This window comes from Sinocyclocheilus grahami, unplaced genomic scaffold, assembly GCF_001515645.1.
Source record: "Sinocyclocheilus grahami isolate Dianchi unplaced genomic scaffold, SAMN03320097.WGS_v1.1 scaffold589.1, whole genome shotgun sequence".
Classification (NCBI taxonomy): domain Eukaryota; kingdom Metazoa; phylum Chordata; class Actinopteri; order Cypriniformes; family Cyprinidae; genus Sinocyclocheilus; species Sinocyclocheilus grahami.
In genome coordinates, this window is record NW_015505768.1 from 621,146 (window position 1) to 641,945 (window position 20,800).

The 20,800-nt window shown below is 35.9% G+C and overlaps 1 protein-coding gene across 1 annotated transcript; it reads right to left on the reverse strand.

The window, feature by feature from the left end:
* Positions 1–852: 852 nt before the first annotated feature.
* On the reverse strand, positions 853–16,581 carry arhgap25 (Rho GTPase activating protein 25). Its single transcript, XM_016240453.1, has 11 exons — positions 16,167–16,581; positions 10,408–10,607; positions 9,701–9,782; positions 9,436–9,549; positions 8,864–9,068; positions 7,362–7,494; positions 5,303–5,376; positions 5,092–5,213; positions 4,358–4,518; positions 2,861–3,474; positions 853–1,726 (listed from the first exon to the last, which is right to left on the reverse strand). Exons 1-11 carry the CDS (start codon positions 16,228–16,230, stop codon positions 1,525–1,527), a joined length of 1,971 nt encoding a protein of 656 aa, XP_016095939.1. The 5' UTR covers positions 16,231–16,581; the 3' UTR covers positions 853–1,524.
* Between the last annotated feature and the right edge of the window lie 4,219 nt (positions 16,582–20,800).

Consider the following 20,800-nt stretch of genomic DNA (forward strand, 5'->3'; position numbering starts at 1 on the left):
AGAAAAGGGGAAAGGGTTAGAAAAGGGTTCGCGATTCAGTCTGAATCATTCGTATGATTCACTCACGCACTAAATCGTTCGCGGCAAAAAAAAAAGTGCTAGTAAGTCACCTGTAGCAGCCTATATCATATTTAGTGATGCACATGAATTCAAAATTAAATAAAAATGCTGCTTCCAAACAATCCTTTGGTGCTGTTTTTCACAAAAAAATTATAAAGAACAACATGTGCATTCCTCCAAATTTATTTTGTGCACCACAGGTAATTATTATTTTGGTTTATAGATGGGTATGCACGTGAAATGTTGACCCAGTAATGAGTGGTGTCACATGCTGTAATGCTCACGCTCAATCTCTTCCTCTACGTTCTTCCTCACGCTCAATCTTTCCTGTACGAAGATACACTTGATGACAGTGTTGTTTATCTTTGAAACTGTGGTGCTGCTATGAGCTCAATTTAAGTGTACAAGAGAAACATTGGGAAAGATCCACTTAAAATCATCACAGAACAAACTGGATTCCACCACATGAATGACTCATCTGATCATATATTCTCAATATCAGCTTTGTGTTGATTTTGAGCAGCACATTGTCTGTATAATCCAGCCTGATCGGAAATAGGAAATTCCTTCCCTTTCATTTAATCAGCATTATGACAGCTGACAGACACAATGCTATCTGGTCTGCTCTTCCTTACGTAATTCCTAGTCTTTTTACCACTTCCCCTAAAACACACATGTGGTCTCTTGTGTGAATTCTGATCTGAAAGCATTCTTCCCATTTCTCTGTCACATTTTATCTCTTCTGACTGCAACCAGACAACAGAAGTGAAGGTGCAGGAAAGAAAAGCCAGATAAAAACTGTTTATTTACTGACAGCAATCCACATTTTGTGTTTTTTGCCCTTTTCACCAAATTGTTCACAGACTCTAATGGAGTCTAGCTCAGTTTTGTGATCACACAAACAATAATAATTTTAAACCTCTGTCACAATAGTTATTCAGTTTATCATTAATAATTAAAGGTGGGCAAGACTTCTCCATGTTGAAAAAAATAGTTTAAACCAAGCTGGCCTTAGTTGGATCAAAGTAGTCTCTGCCAGACTAGCTGTCAAGTGCCTAAAAACTCTTTTTTTTTTTGTTCTTGTTGGGGAGTTATTTTTTGAGATCCATTAGAAAATACTATAACATTTCAACAGAAAGTAATTAAGTATTCTTTATAAATCTCTAAAATGTTTAGTCCAATACTGAATCGCTTCAAAATTCACATATTGTCTCGTTACGGATCACAATCCCAATGTGAAACTCAATCAAATCCGTCATTCCTGTACATATACTGTAGCGGTTTTACTTATGTCACATCATAGACAAAATCTGAGAGATGGACATTACCACTAGTCTTACTTTGAAGACATTATTCAGACCAGTTCATGTTGTAAAATCCAATGGAGTTGTCCAGATTGCTTGTTTTGTTCCTCTAAGGAGCTAGACAGGACTTATTTTGAACTTTGTTCATTTGATGGTGTCACTATGACGGTCCAGCAGTCGGTCTGCTGAGGAATTCTTGAATCTCTCTGTTCAGCTGCTCATTGTGCATGAGTGCTTCGTCCCTGCTGCGCTCTGCATTGCGTAGTAAGATCTCTAACGCAGCTTTGCAGCGTCGCTCTGCCTCAAGTGCTGCCTGCAGCTCTGTCACTGTAGCGCTCAGCTCTTTGTTCTTCTGCTGGAGACTGAAGGTACAAACACATACAGAAATTTATATATAGCCTATATATATTAAAGGCATTTATGATGTTACGAAAGATTTCCATTTCAAATAAATACTGTTCTTTTCAACTTTCTATTCATCAAAGAATCCTGAAAAAAATTATCACTGTTGCCACAAATATATTAAGCATTATAAAACGGATAGTTCCGGACCTTGATTCTGATTGGCTGAGCCACGTTCGAAGCTGTTGTAAATTATTCTACAAACATACACCTTTGTTTATGTTTGTGTGTTGATCGGCAACCACTTTGTTGCAACAACCACTGATTCTGAGGAACTACATTGTTTGGTGGAAGAGTAATGTTTTTATTAACATCATTACACTTTATTTGCTCTGTTTGATTTTGTGAAACCTTACTATGCATATGGAATAACCGTTTTATAAAAGCAATAAGCCCCGTGAAGCCGTGGTTTACAGTGAATTTATAACAGCTAAGGGGGTTATAGGCACTCCGCTTCGCGTCGTGTCTAACAATGCCCCTTAGCTGTTATAAATTCACTGTAAACCACGGCTTCTTGGGGCTTATTGCTTTACCACAACCGTTTTCAATATTGATAATAAGAAGAAGAAATGTCACTTGAGCACCACGTCAGCAAATTCGAATGATTTCTGAAGGATCATGTGACACTAAAGACTGGAGTAATGGCTGCTTAAATTTTTTGCTTTGCCATCATAGGAATTAATTACATCTTAAAATATATTAAACTAGAACAGTTCTTTTAAATTGTAATAATATTTCACAAAATTACAGTTTGTACTGTATTTTTATTCATATAAATGCAGCCTTGGTGAGCATAAGTGACTTTTACATTTTAACTTTAAAGATTAACTAGATCCCTGCCACAATAAGAGTGTTCTGAGTTCTTGCTGCTAACTTAATGGGCCACATATAAAATGCTCACCCCCAAGACTCTTTGACATTCTGGTCCCTAGATATGGCCCAGATCCCTCCTTCAATGTAAGTATAAGTCCATTTTATTGTCTAGCATGCAAATATGTCTGAAGGATGTTTGCTTAAATCACTGACCCTTAGCAAACTCCGCTAATTATTGCATGGCAAATAATGATCACAGGTATACTTGTATTGGGCCATACCTGTTGATGATGTTCGTTGAGTCTGTGTTTTCTGGTTGAGCTGCACTGCTTTTCTGGAGAGCTGGTGCTGAAGGTGCCGCTGGCTTCTCCCTGCTCACAGCTGCCGCACTCACTTCATTGCTCGGCCGAGGTTTGGGCAAGGGCGTTGTGCTCAGTGCCTGAGTTTTTAGAGCATCTATCTGTTTGTCTACAACATCGCTAACTGTCTTATGCAAGCCTGTGTCCTCTGTGTCCTTTTGTCCTTCAATGTTTTCCTTTTCACTTTTCTGCCCTCCAGAAAACAGTGTCACTTTCTGCAGGTCAAGTAACTTAAAGATGTCCTCTGAGAATGTTTTCTCTTCGTTCTCGTTAAAGTTCTCCTGGAACCTGCTCCAGTGTTCCCAAGAAGGCTCGCAGGCTGTTTTTCCCACTGACGGACAGCCCAAGCTAGATAGAGTTTGAGTCCTTTTTCTGGGGCTGTCGGGCCACATGTCGGTTGTAGATGAAAATGGAGAGGTAGGAGAAATAGATGTGCCTTCTGACCCTGTCTCAGATGACCACAGGTCCTTCCTCTCTTCCTCAGGTGTGTCCATTTCCTCTTCCTCAGGAGATTCAGAAAGGGAGGACACCTCACACTTTGAGAGAAGAGTGATACGATCAGTTAAGAGATACAGGTGTGAAAGTAACGCAGTGACAGCTCCAAAAAAAACGCAACCTTGACAAACAGTAGGTGTATTCCTCAAATATGATTGTATTCTCATTTTGAAGCCTACAAATAAAAACCTTTCCAGCTATTTTGATTGCTTGTTTTTTTATTTTTATAAATTACATTATAAATAAGATACCTTCTAAATTCTAAAATTCTCTAAAGAAAATGTACAAATTTTCTAGCTGAATAACTTAAAACTGATCAAATATTTAAGAATTTTTAAATGTCCTGATATTGCCAAGCATAAGGCCAAATTTATTTATAAATTTAGTAAGAGCATTTTGAAAGACATCAATACAAAAAAGACACATTAAATTGATCAAACATGACAGTAAAGACATTTATAATTTTGCAAAAAGTCTCTATTTCAAATAAATTCCTTGGAGAAAAACGTTATCACCGTATAGACAAAAATAAAATTTCCTGAACACTAAATCAGCATATTAAAGGGATTTCTGAAGGATCATGTGACTGACTGGAGACTGGAGTAATGGCAGCTGAAAATTCAGTTTCGCTGTCACAGAAATAAATTACATTTTAAAATATATAAAATATATTAATACTATTTCACAATATTACAGATTTACTGTATTTTTGAACAAATAAATTAGTCTTGGTGAAAGGACTTTTTTCAAAAACATCAAAAGCTCTTACCGACCCCATATTTTTGAACAGAATATTTTAAATGTTCCATGATTTTATTATTTATGAATTCTCCAGGCCTATAAATCACAATTTTAAAACGGTCTGATATTTGCACGTTTTCCATAAATATTTTTTTTTCCATGATTATTTTACGTGATCAGTACCTCTGCAGACTCCCAGCCCACAAAACTGCGAGGGTTACTGTTCTTCTTGCTTTTGTTTTTCTTGCTCGGAAGAGGAGATGGCAGCATGTCTTTAGAGGGTGGGAAAAACAGCTCATGGTGTCTGATCATCACCGTCATTACCTTCTGTATCATGGGAGTTCCTGTGTGTGTGAGGTGAGAACAATGATCAGCGCTACAATGTGCTAACCATAAACACCATACTTGAAATCTCATTCTTACTCATTGCAGTTCAGGTTAAATACCCCAGAAACAACCAATTATTTTTTTTTACTGTTTTACATTAAAACAGAAAGTTATGAGTGTGATATGTCAAAGGATTTGTTTTTAAATATAGCCAATAGCCTTTAGTTTAAAACATATTACCCAACTGTTGAACTACTGAATATATAGCATGAAAAGTTTAGTGCAGAAAAAGGAGTATGCAAGTATGCCATGATATGCTTTTTGCTTTTGCAAGGGATATTCTCATTCTAGAGAGCATTTTGCTGGACAAAAATACAAAAAATTAGAGCAAGAAATTGTCATTAATATTTTAGGTTCATTTTTTTCCAGAAAAGAAAGGCTGTAAATGTTTATATTGTCTGCCTAATATGTATAGGCCTATGTATATTTGAACAGACATGGATTAAAAGGACAACACAAAATTTTGAATTCATGAGGTATTTTAAAAACAATATAAATTACATATGTTTTATTTGTCTTAGGATGATGACCTTTCATCATACTGATGGCGTCCTCCACTTGTGGTTTGAACAGGTTCACTCCCATCACTGTGGCCAGATTCTCAACACTCATCTTATTCACCTTTGAGTTCTGTTGGACCTCAAAAAGGAATCTGCAAAACCAAACATGGATATACCAGTGTCAGCTTGCTTTTGCTCCTATCAGTGTCTGATCCTTTTTCATTCTTATAGGGACTTGTACCTGCAGATGTAACTCAGAAGGTTGTAGTTCACTTTTGGCAGAAGCCTGATTTGTTCCTCCAGCTTTTCTTTGCCCTGGGATTGATCAGATTGCAGTTAGTCAAAGAATCATTACTCTTCTGATTTACTGTCTTTGTGAATGTGGTTCTCACAGCTGCAGTGGCGGCATCCAGCATCAGAGTGCTGTCAAGGAAGTCCTGATATTGAGTCCAGGGCACAACAGGTTCAGGAAGCTCTCTGAGGTACAACTTAAGTAAGGACGCCACCGTGTGGACATCAGTGTCACTGCAGGCAGAAGGTATAAACAAATAAAGTAAAAATTTGACATTGAGTCATTACAGTCTATTAATCTTCTTTGCAGTCAGAAAGGATGAAGATGAAATGCAAAAACAGTTGCTTGTCAAATGGATATGTGTGTGTGTTAAATGGCAAGATCAGGACAGGATGTGGCTCAGCCGCACACAGTGTGCGCCAGCCAGGTTCCTCTGAAATAGTGTGCTTTTGTATTTCTCTTTCTCTATCTCTCATGCTTTTGCATGTCCTCCCTCTCTCTCTCTCTCTCTCTCTCTCTCTCTCTCTCTCTCTCTCTCACACACACACATCTAGTTCAAACTTTCTGGGTCAAACTCTTTACCTATTCTACTTCCTCAAAATAGCAATGAAGACTTTAGTGTCACCATAAATGGTCATGCAGAGTGTGGTTATCCACATAAAAACCCCATTTGCATGCAAACTTTAAAGAAAATTGCATGGTCACAAAATCAGGTACAAAAAATCATATTAAAATTAAATATTTTATTAGATTATGGATATTTCTTGACTGTTGGACATTTAATTATTTCATTTATTTAATGCTTCTCTTCACCAAATGCAGTAACGAGTATTCTGAAGTTATTGCAAACAAATAAAAGAAATAAAATAAAATAAGCCATTGTATTACCTTTTTTTAAATTCAAAAGTCTTTAATTCAAAATTTAAAAAAAAATATATATATTTATTTTAATACATTTTAATACAAAAGTGAAGGTAAAGATATTTGTACAATCATTCATTTATTTTTAATAAATGCTACTCTTTTGAACTTTTAATTCATCAAAGAATCCTGTTTCCACAAAAATATTAAGCAGTCCAACTGTTTTCAACATTAATAATAATAGGAAATGTTTCTTGAGCAGCAAATCAGCATATTAAAATGATTTCTGAAGTATCATGTGACACTGAAGCCTGGAGTAATAATGCTGAAAATTCAGCTTTGCCATCATAGGAATAAATTATTATTTTAAAATATATTAAAACAGAAAACAGTTTTTTAAATTGTAATAATATTTCACAATATTTCAGTTTTTACTGTATTTTGTACTGTACGATACTTTATTTGATCAAATAAATGCAGCCTTGGTTAGCATAAGTAACTTATTTCAAAAACATTTAAAAAATCTTACAGACTCCAAAAGTCTGAATGGTAGTGTGCCATGGTAATATCATGGTATTCTTTGAAGTACCTTTAAAATGCATGGCACATGAATGTATTAAGTATTTAATAGAATGGTACATATCAATATTACCATTGCATGCCATTACTGGACTACGGTACCATCACAATACTTTCTGTAAACAATATGCTTTATTCAGATCAGTTCTCTACACCATCCTTGCGCCGTTTCACACAGATTTACACATGTGAAGCTTTACCTGGGGAACGAGGGTCTTTCTCCGGCATCAAAGGCCTCTCTGAACTGTTTGACCTGGTTGTCCTGTCCTGGCAGGCGAAAGATGCCCTCCTCAATCAGACCTTGCTCTCTGATGAATTCAGCACACTTCTCCACCAGGATGGGCACCAGACGTGACCCAAATTTCTTCTCATATACCATGATGTCTGAAAGGCTCTTCCCAAATACTTTACATAAGAAAATAAGAATTTTATTGAATAGCAGTGGCAGTCTATGAATTCATATCATTATAAATAGGTAATAGGGTTTCATTGGGGTTACCAGTTTTAACCACTAGTCTACACCACCATACACTCTAAGAAATACTGTCTTTGTGAATGTGGTTCTCACAGCTGCAGTGGTGGCATCCAGCATCAGAGTGCTGTCAAGGAAGTCCTGATATTGAGTCCAGGGCACAACAGGTTCAGGAAGCTCTCTGAGGTACAACTTAAGTAAGGACGCCACCGTGTGGACATCAGTGTCACTGCAGGCAGAAGGTATAAACAAATAAAGTAAAAATTTGACATTGAGTCATTACAGTCTATTAATCTTCTTTGCAGTCAGAAAGGATGAAGATGAAATGCAAAAACAGTTGCTTGTCAAATGGATATGTGTGTGTGTTAAATGGCAAGATCAGGACAGGATGTGGCTCAGCCGCACACAGTGTGCGCCAGCCAGGTTCCTCTGAAATAGTGTGCTTTTGTATTTCTCTTTCTCTATCTCTCATGCTTTTGCACGTCCTCTCTCTCACACACACACACATCTAGTTCAAACTTTCTGGGTCAAACTCTTTACCTATTCTACTTCCTCAAAATAGCAATGAAGACTTTAGTGTCACCATAAATGGTCATGCAGAGTGTGGTTATCCACATAAAAACCCCATTTGCATGCAAACTTTAAAGAAAATTGCATGGTCACAAAATCAGGTACAAAAAATCATATTAAAATTAAATATTTTATTAGATTATGGATATTTCTTGACTGTTGGACATTTAATTATTTCATTTATTTAATGCTTCTCTTCACCAAATGCAGTAACGAGTATTCTGAAGTTATTGCAAACAAATAAAAGAAATAAAATAAAATAAGCCATTGTATTACCTTTTTTTAAATTCAAAAGTCTTTAATTCAAAATTTAAAAAAAAATATATATATTTATTTTAATACATTTTAATACAAAAGTGAAGGTAAAGATATTTGTACAATCATTCATTTATTTTTAATAAATGCTACTCTTTTGAACTTTTAATTCATCAAAGAATCCTGTTTCCACAAAAATATTAAGCAGTCCAACTGTTTTCAACATTAATAATAATAGGAAATGTTTCTTGAGCAGCAAATCAGCATATTAAAATGATTTCTGAAGTATCATGTGACACTGAAGCCTGGAGTAATAATGCTGAAAATTCAGCTTTGCCATCATAGGAATAAATTATTATTTTAAAATATATTAAAACAGAAAACAGTTTTTTAAATTGTAATAATATTTCACAATATTTCAGTTTTTACTGTATTTTGTACTGTACGATACTTTATTTGATCAAATAAATGCAGCCTTGGTTAGCATAAGTAACTTATTTAAAAAACATTTAAAAAATCTTACAGACTCCAAAAGTCTGAATGGTAGTGTGCCATGGTAATATCATGGTATTCTTTGAAGTACCTTTAAAATGCATGGCACATGAATGTATTAAGTATTTAATAGAATGGTACATATCAATATTACCATTGCATGCCATTACTGGACTACGGTACCATCACAATACTTTCTGTAAACAATATGCTTTATTCAGATCAGTTCTCTACACCATCCTTGCGCCGTTTCACACAGATTTACACATGTGAAGCTTTACCTGGGGAACGAGGGTCTTTCTCCGGCATCAAAGGCCTCTCTGAACTGTTTGACCTGGTTGTCCTGTCCTGGCAGGCGAAAGATGCCCTCCTCAATCAGACCTTGCTCTCTGATGAATTCAGCACACTTCTCCACCAGGATGGGCACCAGACGTGACCCAAATTTCTTCTCATATACCATGATGTCTGAAAGGCTCTTCCCAAATACTTTACATAAGAAAATAAGAATTTTATTGAATAGCAGTGGCAGTCTATGAATTCATATCATTATAAATAGGTAATAGGGTTTCATTGGGGTTACCAGTTTTAACCACTAGTCTACACCACCATACACTCTAAGAAAAGTCTGAAAAGGAATTTTCTGTATTGATTTTTTTTCACAGGTGTTTTAGCCCCCAGTTTTTGTCATTTAACATTATTCATTACATTGTGTTGTGTCTTAGAGTTAAAGGAAATGTCCTGGCAGAAATGTTTTTTCTTACAGTATGAGAGAGAATGATTATTATGAGAACCTCCTCAATCTATAACAAACACATTTATATTGTTTATTATTTGTATGATGAATGATAGACACCTCCATTGGACCGTGATCCGATGGCTTTGCGAATGGAGCGCACCCACTCTTCTATCTCGCTCTGACTCGTCGCCATGAGAACATAGGCATCCCGCTCCCGATCTGCACTGCTACCTGAAGCATCAGGGACAAAACAGCTGTATGACTTTACCCTCCAACATATACAGTAGTAGCCCATGATATCTTGCCCTATACAATATAACCAACTTGCATAGATAACCGGCCTGTGATACATGTAATAATACAACTAAATAAAAAGACTTACCTGGGATAATCTCAAACAGGAATTTATCATCTGCATTTGATGGTAGCTCATTAACTTGGCATGAGAACAAAGGTATAGTTCCCTGAGATCAGAATGAGACAAGAGAGAATAGTTACTGAGTGGAAAATAAATTAGTAAATAGAAAATAAATAATAGTAAATAAATTTAGTAAATCAGTAGATAAAATTATGTCATAACACAATAATAATAAATATCAGAAATAAATATAATATAAATAAAAGCAAATTTCACTTTTGTAGAAATAAAAAACATTACGCTATTGGTTTTGAATGTCACTATCAGTTTGGAAATATTTAGATGACATGCAGACAGATTCAGACAGAAAAGTCTGAGACCACACTGAAAATCTAGAATTCAAGATTTACATTGAACCTTAAAATAAACAAAAGATTAAAAATATAGAACACAATATTATAATTAAAAATAAGGATGAAATTTTTACGATTCTGGATAACATGAATATCACAAGAACAAATATCTGAAACCAAATACCAAAAAATAAAGAAAAGAAAAGAAAAAACTAAATTAAACTTTTGATGACAGGACTGGCATTGGATTTTTTTATTTTTATTAAAAACCACAGGAAAGAAGAAAAAGAAAGATGAAGACAGAAAAAAAATCACTGCATTAAAAATAATAACAAAAAAAAGTAATGTTTCTATTGCTCATGCTTGCTTGTCTCCTACCTGGACGGCGCTCTCTCTGTCATCTTTATGGTATGTAAGGACGTTTCCTCTCAGCACAAAGAAGCGCAGCTGCCAGTTCTTTACGATGGATCTCTGCTTCTTCAGCCAACCTGTCTTCAGAGGTTTCTCCATGGATCTCTTAAAACCAGTGTGAGTGGATCCAGGGCTCCCTTCCCCTGGCATAACACTCTTGGAGCGAGCTGAGGTGGCAACCGATAAAAAGCATGCAGAGAATAAGACAACCACGCAGATGAGTCCGAGACTTGCTGAAAATTAAATCACCTGTCACTGATCTAATTCTATTTTTATATCACGAGACCATCATGCACATGTGTGGTGAGGACAGTGGCTAACTGTCTGAACCCGGCAGCTTCCTGCTTGACAAATATTTGCAGACTTGCTGTGATTGTCCTGATGATGAAGACAGAAAAAAAAATCACTGCATTAAAAATAATAACAAAAAAAAGTAATGTTTCTATTGCTCATGCTTGCTTGTCTCCTACCTGGACGGCGCTCTCTCTGTCATCTTTATGGTATGTAAGGACGTTTCCTCTCAGCACAAAGAAGCGCAGCTGCCAGTTCTTTACGATGGATCTCTGCTTCTTCAGCCAACCTGTCTTCAGAGGTTTCTCCATGGATCTCTTAAAACCAGTGTGAGTGGATCCAGGGCTACCTTCCCCTGGCATAACACTCATGGAGCGAGCTGAGGTGGAAACCGATAAAAGCAGGCAGAGAATAAGACACAAACACGCAGATGAGTCCGAGACTTGCTGAAAATCAAATCACCTGTCACTGAACTAATTCTATTTTTATATCATGAGAACAGCATGCATATATTGTGGTGATGACAGTGGGTAACTGTCTGAGCCTAGCAGCTTCCTGCATGACAAATATTTGCAGACTGGCTGTGATTGTCCTAATGCTGAAGAAAATGTCCTGCTGTGACTTTAGGGTCGTGAAAAAGACCAGTTCTGACAGGAACAATAGCATGCACTTAAGCAGAAACGGCTTTCGATGTTACTATGCAATGGATTGTTCGATAGGTCAAAAGGGTATTATTGGATCTTGACTCTTTCCCACATGAGTTTGAGAACTGAAACATCAAAGAGAAACCTTTTATTGTTCAGAGATTGCCCTTTTATACCTTGAGAGATCTAATGAAGTTCTCAGTTATGTTTCATTCAAGAATCAACCTGGTTTTAGATGTTTATGCATAGAAATAAAAATAAAAAACACAAGTTAACATACAATAGGTGCACAGAGCTTTAAGATTTATGTGAATATAGCTTGGACAATTCAAGATAAAATTTAAACCTGGAAATAAACCAAAAGAAAAAAAAAAGTAAGATTCTGGATCACGTGATCATTAGGTCTTTTACAAACGTATAGTTCATGCAGCTCAAGTCACATGTTGTCAAAGCATAAAAGAAACAAACCGAATACTTAAAAATTTTGATTTTTCAATTAAATTTTGCCATTCAGGTTGTATATCGTCGACTAATACTAGGTAAGATTCTGGATCACATGATCATTAGGTCTTTTACAAACGTATAGTTCATGCAGCTCAAGTCACATGTTGTCAAAGCATAAAAGAAACAACGAATACTTAAAAATTTTGATTTTTCAATTAAATTTTGCCATTCAGGTTGTATATCGTCGACTAATACTAGTTTTAGTTCAGTCTTTTGACTGACAGAATACTGAATAAAATAAAATAAAACTTCAGGAAAGTACAAATAAAAAGATGTAGACAGAAAAAGAGAAAAGAATGCATAATGCATTAAATAATAATAAATATATGTTAATCATCTTTCATACTTTGAGAGACTTAATTACGTTTTTCTTAATTACACAGTTTGACATAAGTGTACAGATCTTTAATATTTATGTGGACATTTGGTTTTGAAAAAAACTTAAACCAACCTAAGGTGGTTTGCTGGTTTAAGCAGGTCTCATGGCCTGGTCAAACTGGTTTGTTAATTGGTTTTAGAGTGGTTTGGGACACTTTTCCTGTGGTCAGGCTCGGAGACCAGATTGCTGCCAAGGTAAACCGGTTAAAACCCTCTTACACCAGCTAAGAGCAAAACATGACTAGCATTTTTTTTTTTTTGTCAGTAGGAGATTATAATATAATATTGATAGAATTAACATGAAAAACATGACTTTGATTGCAGACTTGATTGCATGTAAATCTTTGTAAATTTGAGAATAGCATTATAAAAACAAAATTTTTTCCCCTCACTTTCTCTCAAAAAGTCTCCATTTGTGCTCCATTTGAGCCCATTGGTGTCTGGGAAGGAGAACTAAGACACTAAAGAGATCCCATTTGTGATTTTGCTTTCTGGTGGGATAGCCCATAGCAAAGGGAGGGTGGAGTAGAGACCCCTGTGATTGAGAGATAAGAAAAACTGAGAAGTTCAGAGACACAGAAAATAAGAAAATGATATAAGCATCCCAATCAGCTGCTTAGTGAAGCCACAAAACACTTGACTTCATGTCTACAACAAATACATCTCTAGAAGGCAACCAATCAGCCATTATCTAATTGACAAGAAACGGTGTCACAGTGATGTAAGCAGCTTGGAGTTTTTTGTAGTCAAATTTGCTATAACCCATTGAGATCAGAGGAAAGGGCAGAAGAGAGAGAACTAAGATAAACAGGAAGTTACAAGCTCATCAGCCACAGGAAATAGCATTTTTGAAAGATCCCCACCTAACGCCAGCCTCTTTGGTCTATTTTGAGAAGATCTTCCCTGACGGAGAGCACGGACCACTGTTCTCTCTCCTGGACCACAGGCCCACACACATTGTCCGGCTTCAGACCTCACCCATTTCAATGACACACGCTGGGATCAGGGGAAGGGAAGAGAGCAGGTTCAAACTCCCCATGAATTACCGAGGAGATCACAGCAGAGATGCAAGAAGCTGTTTGCGTCAGGCTTAAGTTTGTGACATTAGTAAAGGGACTGTTGATCATTTACATTCAGCAAAACAGCTCTGCATGAAAATGTCTTAGCAATCTTTCATTAAAATAATTTAATTTAATACTTTTTTTAATTTAATCATTTTTCTTTTCATCATCACTATCTTCCTTTTTTCCAATTCTACCAATTCCTGTTAAAAAGTCAAATCCTGCCTTACATTAGTTTTCCATTGAACACCCTGTTTCACTCACATTCAGTTTTTAATGTTATGGCTGGTAACTTATAAATGGCTGATATTAAATTTCTAAATAGTTGTTAAAATTAAAATAAAACAGTAATCGCTTAAATCAATCATTTTACAAGGTGCAAGTGAATTTAGGCATCACAACATTAGAATATCCATAGATATTCATTTCGAGAGTATTAATAAATAATTTGTTTGTATTTTTAAATTATTCATATTTTTACAAATTCAAAGTGAGTGTTAGATGATGGCAAAAGTAACCTAAAATGCAAAAATAGGGGAAATGAGCATGCACAATTAAAAATGCAGCACTGACTTGTATAGATCAAATATCAACTGGTATATTTAAAAAAACAATAAAATTGTACAAATTAAATTTAAAAAAAAAATCAAAGCCCCAGAATTGAAAGAGTGGGCCAATGCAATGGTAGAAATCGCATCTTATGAATCCATGCTTAATCGAATAAATGGTGTTAGAGAAGAGGGGTTGTCGTCCTGGGAAGAATTCTGGACATATATAACAGTAAGGTCTCAAAATGAATAGTATTCCCATCAATAGTTTATCAGTCATGTCAATACACACAGGTCTGAAAGTATGTGCTCATGGATCAACTATTGTGTGTTCGGTCTTGCACTGTATTGTATTTCATGGTCAAAATGTGCCTGTAGAAATTTGTATCCCTGTACTTGTTATCCATCAGCCTTCCAAAAAAAAAAAAAAAGCAATAAAAACATATAATAATGATATTAGAATAGAATACCAATATATTCTGCACCCCTATATAAACACTGTTTTTGTTGACTTTAAAACATTTGGCTGTACTATAAGATGCTTTGAATAAATAATATCAGTGAAATATCAAGTAACAATACACTTTATATAATAAGAGCAATGTAAAGCCATCAGAAAATGATCACGATGTGAGAAACACTTGCTTTCTTAACCTAGGATACTGCTGAGGAAACGTCGCTTAAATCAATCATTTTACAAGGTGCAAGTGAATTTAGGCATCACAACATTAGAATATCCATAGATATTCATTTCGAGAGTATTAATAAATAATTTGTTTGTATTTTTAAATTATTCATATTTTTACAAATTCAAAGTGAGTGTTAGATGATGGCAAAAGTAACCTAAAATGCAAAAATAGGGGAAATGAGCATGCACAATTAAAAATGCAACACTGACTTGTATAGATCAAATATCAACTGGTATATTTAAAAAAACTATAAAAATGTACAAATTAAAAAAAAAAAAAAAAATCAAAGCCCCATAATTGAAAGAGTGGGCCAATGCAATGGTAGAAATCGCATCTTATGAATCCATGCTTAATCGAATAAATGGTGTTAGAGAAGAGGGGTTGTCGTCCTGGGAAGAATTCTGGACATATATAACAGTAAGGTCTCAAAATGAATAGTATTCCCATCAATAGTTTATCAGTCATGTCAATACACACAGGTCTGAAAGTATGTGCTCATGGATCAACTATTGTGTGTTCGGTCTTGCACTGTATTGTATTTCATGGTCAAAATGTGCCTGTAGAAATTTGTATCCCTGTGCAACCATAAAACTGCCTCTTTTTATACTTGATTGCACCATAAATCTACCATTAAAGTTATGCTTTAACTCTTTAACAAGAGTTTTTGAACAGCCTGGAGATTAATGAGAACATTTAGTCAAATTAGAAAGGAAGTTCTACAAATAATCTTGTCACAATGACTATACAACACATCAAAAGGTGTGTCAGAGATTCAACAGAAACTGTGTAGCAGATGAGAAGTGCTTAAGTGGGTTATATAGCCTCAGGGTGAAGTCTTTATACCATCACTATGCCACTTTTGTCTGTGATTTACAGATACTGTAAAATCCTAATCTAAGTTACACTAAATTTACAATTACAATTACATTTCCAATAACATAAAAGTCACACATTACATGCATCAATATAGACCAAAACTCTAGTTCCTATAGTGACAGAAGGCCTGTTGTGTCAATGAATAACACATAAATCTACCCACCTGGCCAAGTGAAATTCCTAAAACATGAAAAAGACACAACCATAAAACTGCCTCTTTTTATACTTGATTGCACCATAAATCTACTATTAAAGTTATGCTTTAACTCTTTAACAAGAGTTTTTGAACAGCCTGGAGATTAATGAGAACATTGTCAAATTAGAAACGAAGTTCTACAAATAATCTTGTCACAATGACTATACAACACATCAAAAGGTGTGTCAGAGATTCAACAGAAACCGTGTAGCAGATGAGAAGTGCTTAAGTGGGTTATATAGCCTCAGGGTGAAGTCTTTATACCATCACTATGCCACTTTTGTCTGTGATTTACAGATACTGTAAAATCCTAATCTAAGTTACACTAAATTTACAATTACAATTACATTTCCAATAACATAAAAGTCACACATTACATGCATCAATATAGACCAAAACTCTAGTTCCTATAGTGACAGAAGGCCTGTTGTGTCAATGAATAACACATAAATCTACCCACCTGGCCAAGTGAAATTCCTAAAACATGAAAAAGACTTTGACCTTTGCCCACACACAAATAAACACACAGTGTCACTCACCTATCTTGGCGGTTTCAGCTCTGAAGGTGCTGAAGTCCCAGTTGCGAGGTAGTCTCAAAGACATTTCTTCAAAATCGGACCGAAAGGTTACACACACACAGACACACTCGCACACATTCTCTCGTTCACACACACACACAATCACAAAACACACTGTGAACTCTTAAGAGTACATTCTTTCCAGTCAGCCTCTCTTCTTCTCTTTACTTCCTCCTTCCTCTGCTGATCTGATTCTTCTTCTTCTTTTTTTCTTTTTTTTAACACCTCCAAACACGTTGAATCTGCTCATAGGCTCGCATGTAGGGTTTGTGTGAGCAAACCAAGAGTTATTTTGAAGTTCCTACATCCAGCATTTCTGTCAGGCTGTAGAGAAACAGCAGAGCAGCACTGTCACTCCTCGTACCCACACTCTGACTCTTCATGAGCAGAGGAAGTGAGTGGCAAATTCAAGACAGCCACAGAAAAAATAACAGAGGTGATGCATTTTTACACAGGCGAAAATGCAGAATACAATTGTGCAGGATGCACCTCAACCAATGGGGCCACTTTCTTCTCAGACATTCGTCATCATTCTCTTGGAGAGATGCACCATGGTGTTTCTTTGCTCGTCACAAATCTGAAAATATTTTTAACATCTAAAATGAACACAAAACTGTTTCTGTCATAAAAAGGAAGTTCAAACAGCAGAAGGAAGAGATCAAATTTGAGTATATTTATATATACTGAGCTTTCCTTTTTATTAACCATTTACAAATGAGCAAATCACTGTACACAAAGCGGCAGAGAAAGCACATTTATCTGCTTTATCAAAATTACAAAATCAAATAGCCTACAACAGAAATACAGACCATAATACTTAAAGACAACTAACAACAACATATTGAGCTGTTGTTGTCCATTTGTTTAACAGAGGAGTTTTTTTTCTTCTCAGTGGCAAACCAAAAGAGCTTAACACGTCTGAGTGAGTTTAACATTTCTGTTTGTACTTCAATGGTCATGAATAAATCGCCAGAAATACAGAGAGCACAACTGCACTGCAGTCAGTTTCTCTCTGACACATCAAGAGTGTCATACTTTCTAAGAAGGATGGAATGTCATGGCAGTGTTTACGAATAACAGAAGTAAGGTTTCACATTAAAGGGGTCATAAACTGAGAAATCAAAAGTCCCTTTATCTTTTGACATATAAGAAGTCATTGTACTATAAAAACCTCCTGTAAGTTTCAGAACTCAAAACTTTCTCGTTAGTCTAAAAACAGCTTATCTTGAAGCCAATCTGCCAAAACGACAGGTTGTGGAATGTACCACTTTATGACGTAATAGTGTGACTAAACCCCGCCTCCTCAGAAGAAGATCAATGCCTGCTTCTACATCACTGCCTGTTTACCCCCGCCCACCGATTCACGCATGTAGTGTAAATAACGAGAGAGGCAGACGCAGATCTACATAGAAATCAAAATATAAAGATGGCTTAGAAGACAGCAAGACACTGCAGTGCCAAGTTGTGGAAAAACACAGTCTTTGCATTGCCTTCCTTCTGAACCTAACATCAGGAAATAGTGGATAAACTATTGTGATTTTTAATGAAGATCCAGATTGCTTGGTCCTTTGTTCACGTCATTTTTACCGCGGATTCGTTAACAAAGCACAATTTGACGCAGGATTTTCAGAAAGATTGAAACGAAAAGACAATGCTGTGGCGACTATATTGGATCCAACAGTAATTAATGTCCACAGAAGTGTGAGTAACTGTTTTTATTATGTGGTCACTTGCTTTGTCCGTTATTACAGATCGTTTGATATGGAATTACTGAGTATGTATGCGTTTTTAACCTAAAACACACTATCTCTGAAGGATGTCAATTAGGCTGTCAAACATACACAACTGTTAGCCAATCATATCAGTGGGCATTTACTTCTGAGTCTACTATCCGCCACGGGGACAGAAAATAGCCTATTACTTCTAAATTATGATGTTTTTTATGTAAAAATCGTGATAACATTATAAGTGGACCCCAGAGAACAGTACAACATAAAAAAAAGGAAGTTCATGACCCCTTTAAAAACCGTCCAAAACATTGTAATGAACAGAGTGTTAGTGTCGTTTCTCTAGCACTTGTTAAACCCCACCCACAAAAAAAGAGATGGTTTGGTGCCCTCTAGTGGCAATGAATGGCACGCGCAAGAGTCTGAAGATCGCAAGTGTAACGCATGTAACGTAGACCTACTATCACAGAAACAAGAGCTAGATATTTTAGCATGCATGATTTTAAGATAAATGTGTCTCTTTATAAATGTTTATGGTCGCCACACTCAAACGCATTATGTCTCTGCTCACCCTCCTGACATCAGTGGCGTGTCTGTAAATCTCTGTTGACTGTAAAACATGTAAATTGCTCTGTTAACGTCTGGAGTTTGTACAGTACGGGAATGTTTCAACACAGGGGGGCCTAATACATACACAGAGCACAGACTGGCTTAGAGGAAAGAATAAGAATAGAATCATCTCTACGTCAAGCATATACTATATAATCGTATTCTAATATAATGTAATTCTCTCTATAAAATCTGCAGATTGTACTGACGTTCAATAACACGAAATCATAATGAATAAAATATCTTAGAAAAACATTCAGCACCACTTAACAGATGAAGATGTGTTTGTTTAGTGAATTGAAAAAATAAATTAATTCATACATTAAAAAAACATGCATTGATGGTGGATGGTGAAAATACGGAGGGGCTTTAAATTTTGCACACTAATTTATGGTCATAACTCTTCAGCAGTGTTTATTATTGTTACGTCACTGCTCTGTGCATCCAAGATGTAGGTGACTTTGTTTCTTCAGTAGAACACAAATGATGATTTTTAATTCATCATTCATCTGCGCGCTCAAAGCAGTTGGACATAGTGGTGTATTAGAGGTAAAGTATAATATAAATACTGTTCGGTTTCTCGCACAAACCGATCGTTTCGTGTCTTAGGACATCAATGTGTCGTCACGAGCCGCAGGGTTTAATTTGGATTTGTCTGTGCATGTTTTTTTTACGCTCATAGATTTTGTTACCAACATAGAAATCAAAATATAAAGATGGCTTAGAAGACAGCAAGACACTGCAGTGCCAAGTTGTGGAAAAACACAGTCTTTGCATTGCCTTCCTTCTGAACCTAACATCAGGAAATAGTGGATAAACTATTGTGATTTTTAATGAAGATCCAGATTGCTTGGTCCTTTGTTCACGTCATTTTTACCGCGGATTAACAAACAAAGCACAATTTGACGCAGGATTTTCAGAAAGATTGAAACGAAAAGACAATGCTGTGGCGACTATATTGGATCCAACAGTAATGTCGCACCACAGAAGTGTGAGTAACTGTTTTTATTATGTGGTCACTTGCTTTGTCCGTTATTACAGATCGTTTGATATGGAATTACTGAGTATGTATGCGTTTTTAACCTAAAACACACTATCTCTGAAGGATGTCAATTAGGCTGTCAAACATACACAACTGTTAGCCAATCATATCAGTGGGCATTTACTTCTGAGTCTACTATCCGCCACGGGGACAGAAAATAGCCTATTACTTCTAAATTATGATGTTTTTTATGTAAAAATCGTGATAACATTATAAGTGGACCCCAGAGAACAGTACAACATAAAAAAAAGGAAGTTCATGACCCCTTTAAAAACCGTCCAAAACATTGTAATGAACAGAGTGTTAGTGTCGTTTCTCTAGCACTTGTTAAACCCCACCCACAAAAAAAGAGATGGTTTGGTGCCCTCTAGTGGCAATGAATGGCACGCGCAAGAGTCTGAAGATCGCAAGTGTAACGCATGTAACGTAGACCTACTATCACAGAAACAAGAGCTAGATATTTTAGCATGCATGATTTTAAGATAAATGTGTCTCTTTATAAATGTTTATGGTCGCCACACTCAAACGCATTATGTCTCTGCTCACCCTCCTGACATCAGTGGCGTGTCTGTAAATCTCTGTTGACTGTAAAACATGTAAATTGCTCTGTTAACGTCTGGAGTTTGTACAGTACGGGAATGTTTCAACACAGGGGGGCCTAATACATACACAGAGCACAGACTGGCTTAGAGGAAAGAATAAGAATAGAATCATCTCTACGTCAAGCATATACTATATAATCGTATTCTAATATAATGTAATTCTCTCTATAAAATCTGCAGATTCTACTGACGTTCAATAACACGAAATCATAATGAATAAAATATCTTAGAAAAACATTCAGCACCACTTAACAGATGAAGATGTGTTTGTTTAGTGAATTGAAAAAATTAATTAATTCATACATTAAAAAAACATGCATTGATGGTGGATGGTGAAAATACGGAGGGGCTTTAAATTTTGCACACTAATTTATGGTCATAACTCTTCAGCAGTGTTTATTATTGTTACGTCACTGCTCTGTGCTCCATACTTGGCTTGAGCTGTCCATCTAAATCATGTAAATGAACAAAAGCAAAACAAAAGTGAACATAACTCAGGTAATAAGCTGCCTATTATATATCTTTCAAGACCTGTGGTCATAAAAAGAAAACATGCTGAAACAAAAGTCAGTGAGTTTTTTAAAAACATAAGTTTTTAACCGAAAAACAGGAATA

What these genes read in the sequence shown, in the direction of transcription:
- arhgap25 (XM_016240453.1), bottom strand. Translation starts at nt 16,230, where the DNA reads ATGTCTTTGAGACTACCTCGCAACTGGGACTTCAGCACCTTCAGAGCT. An exon ending in CCTGTTTGAGATTATCCCAG is followed by an intron (nt 9,550 to 9,700) that starts GTAAGTCTTTTT and finishes CTGATGCTTCAG; the next exon opens with GTAGCAGTGCAGATCGGGAG. An exon ending in TGGATGCCACCACTGCAGCT is followed by an intron (nt 5,377 to 7,361) that starts GTGAGAACCACA and finishes GATCAATCCCAG; the next exon opens with GGCAAAGAAAAGCTGGAGGA.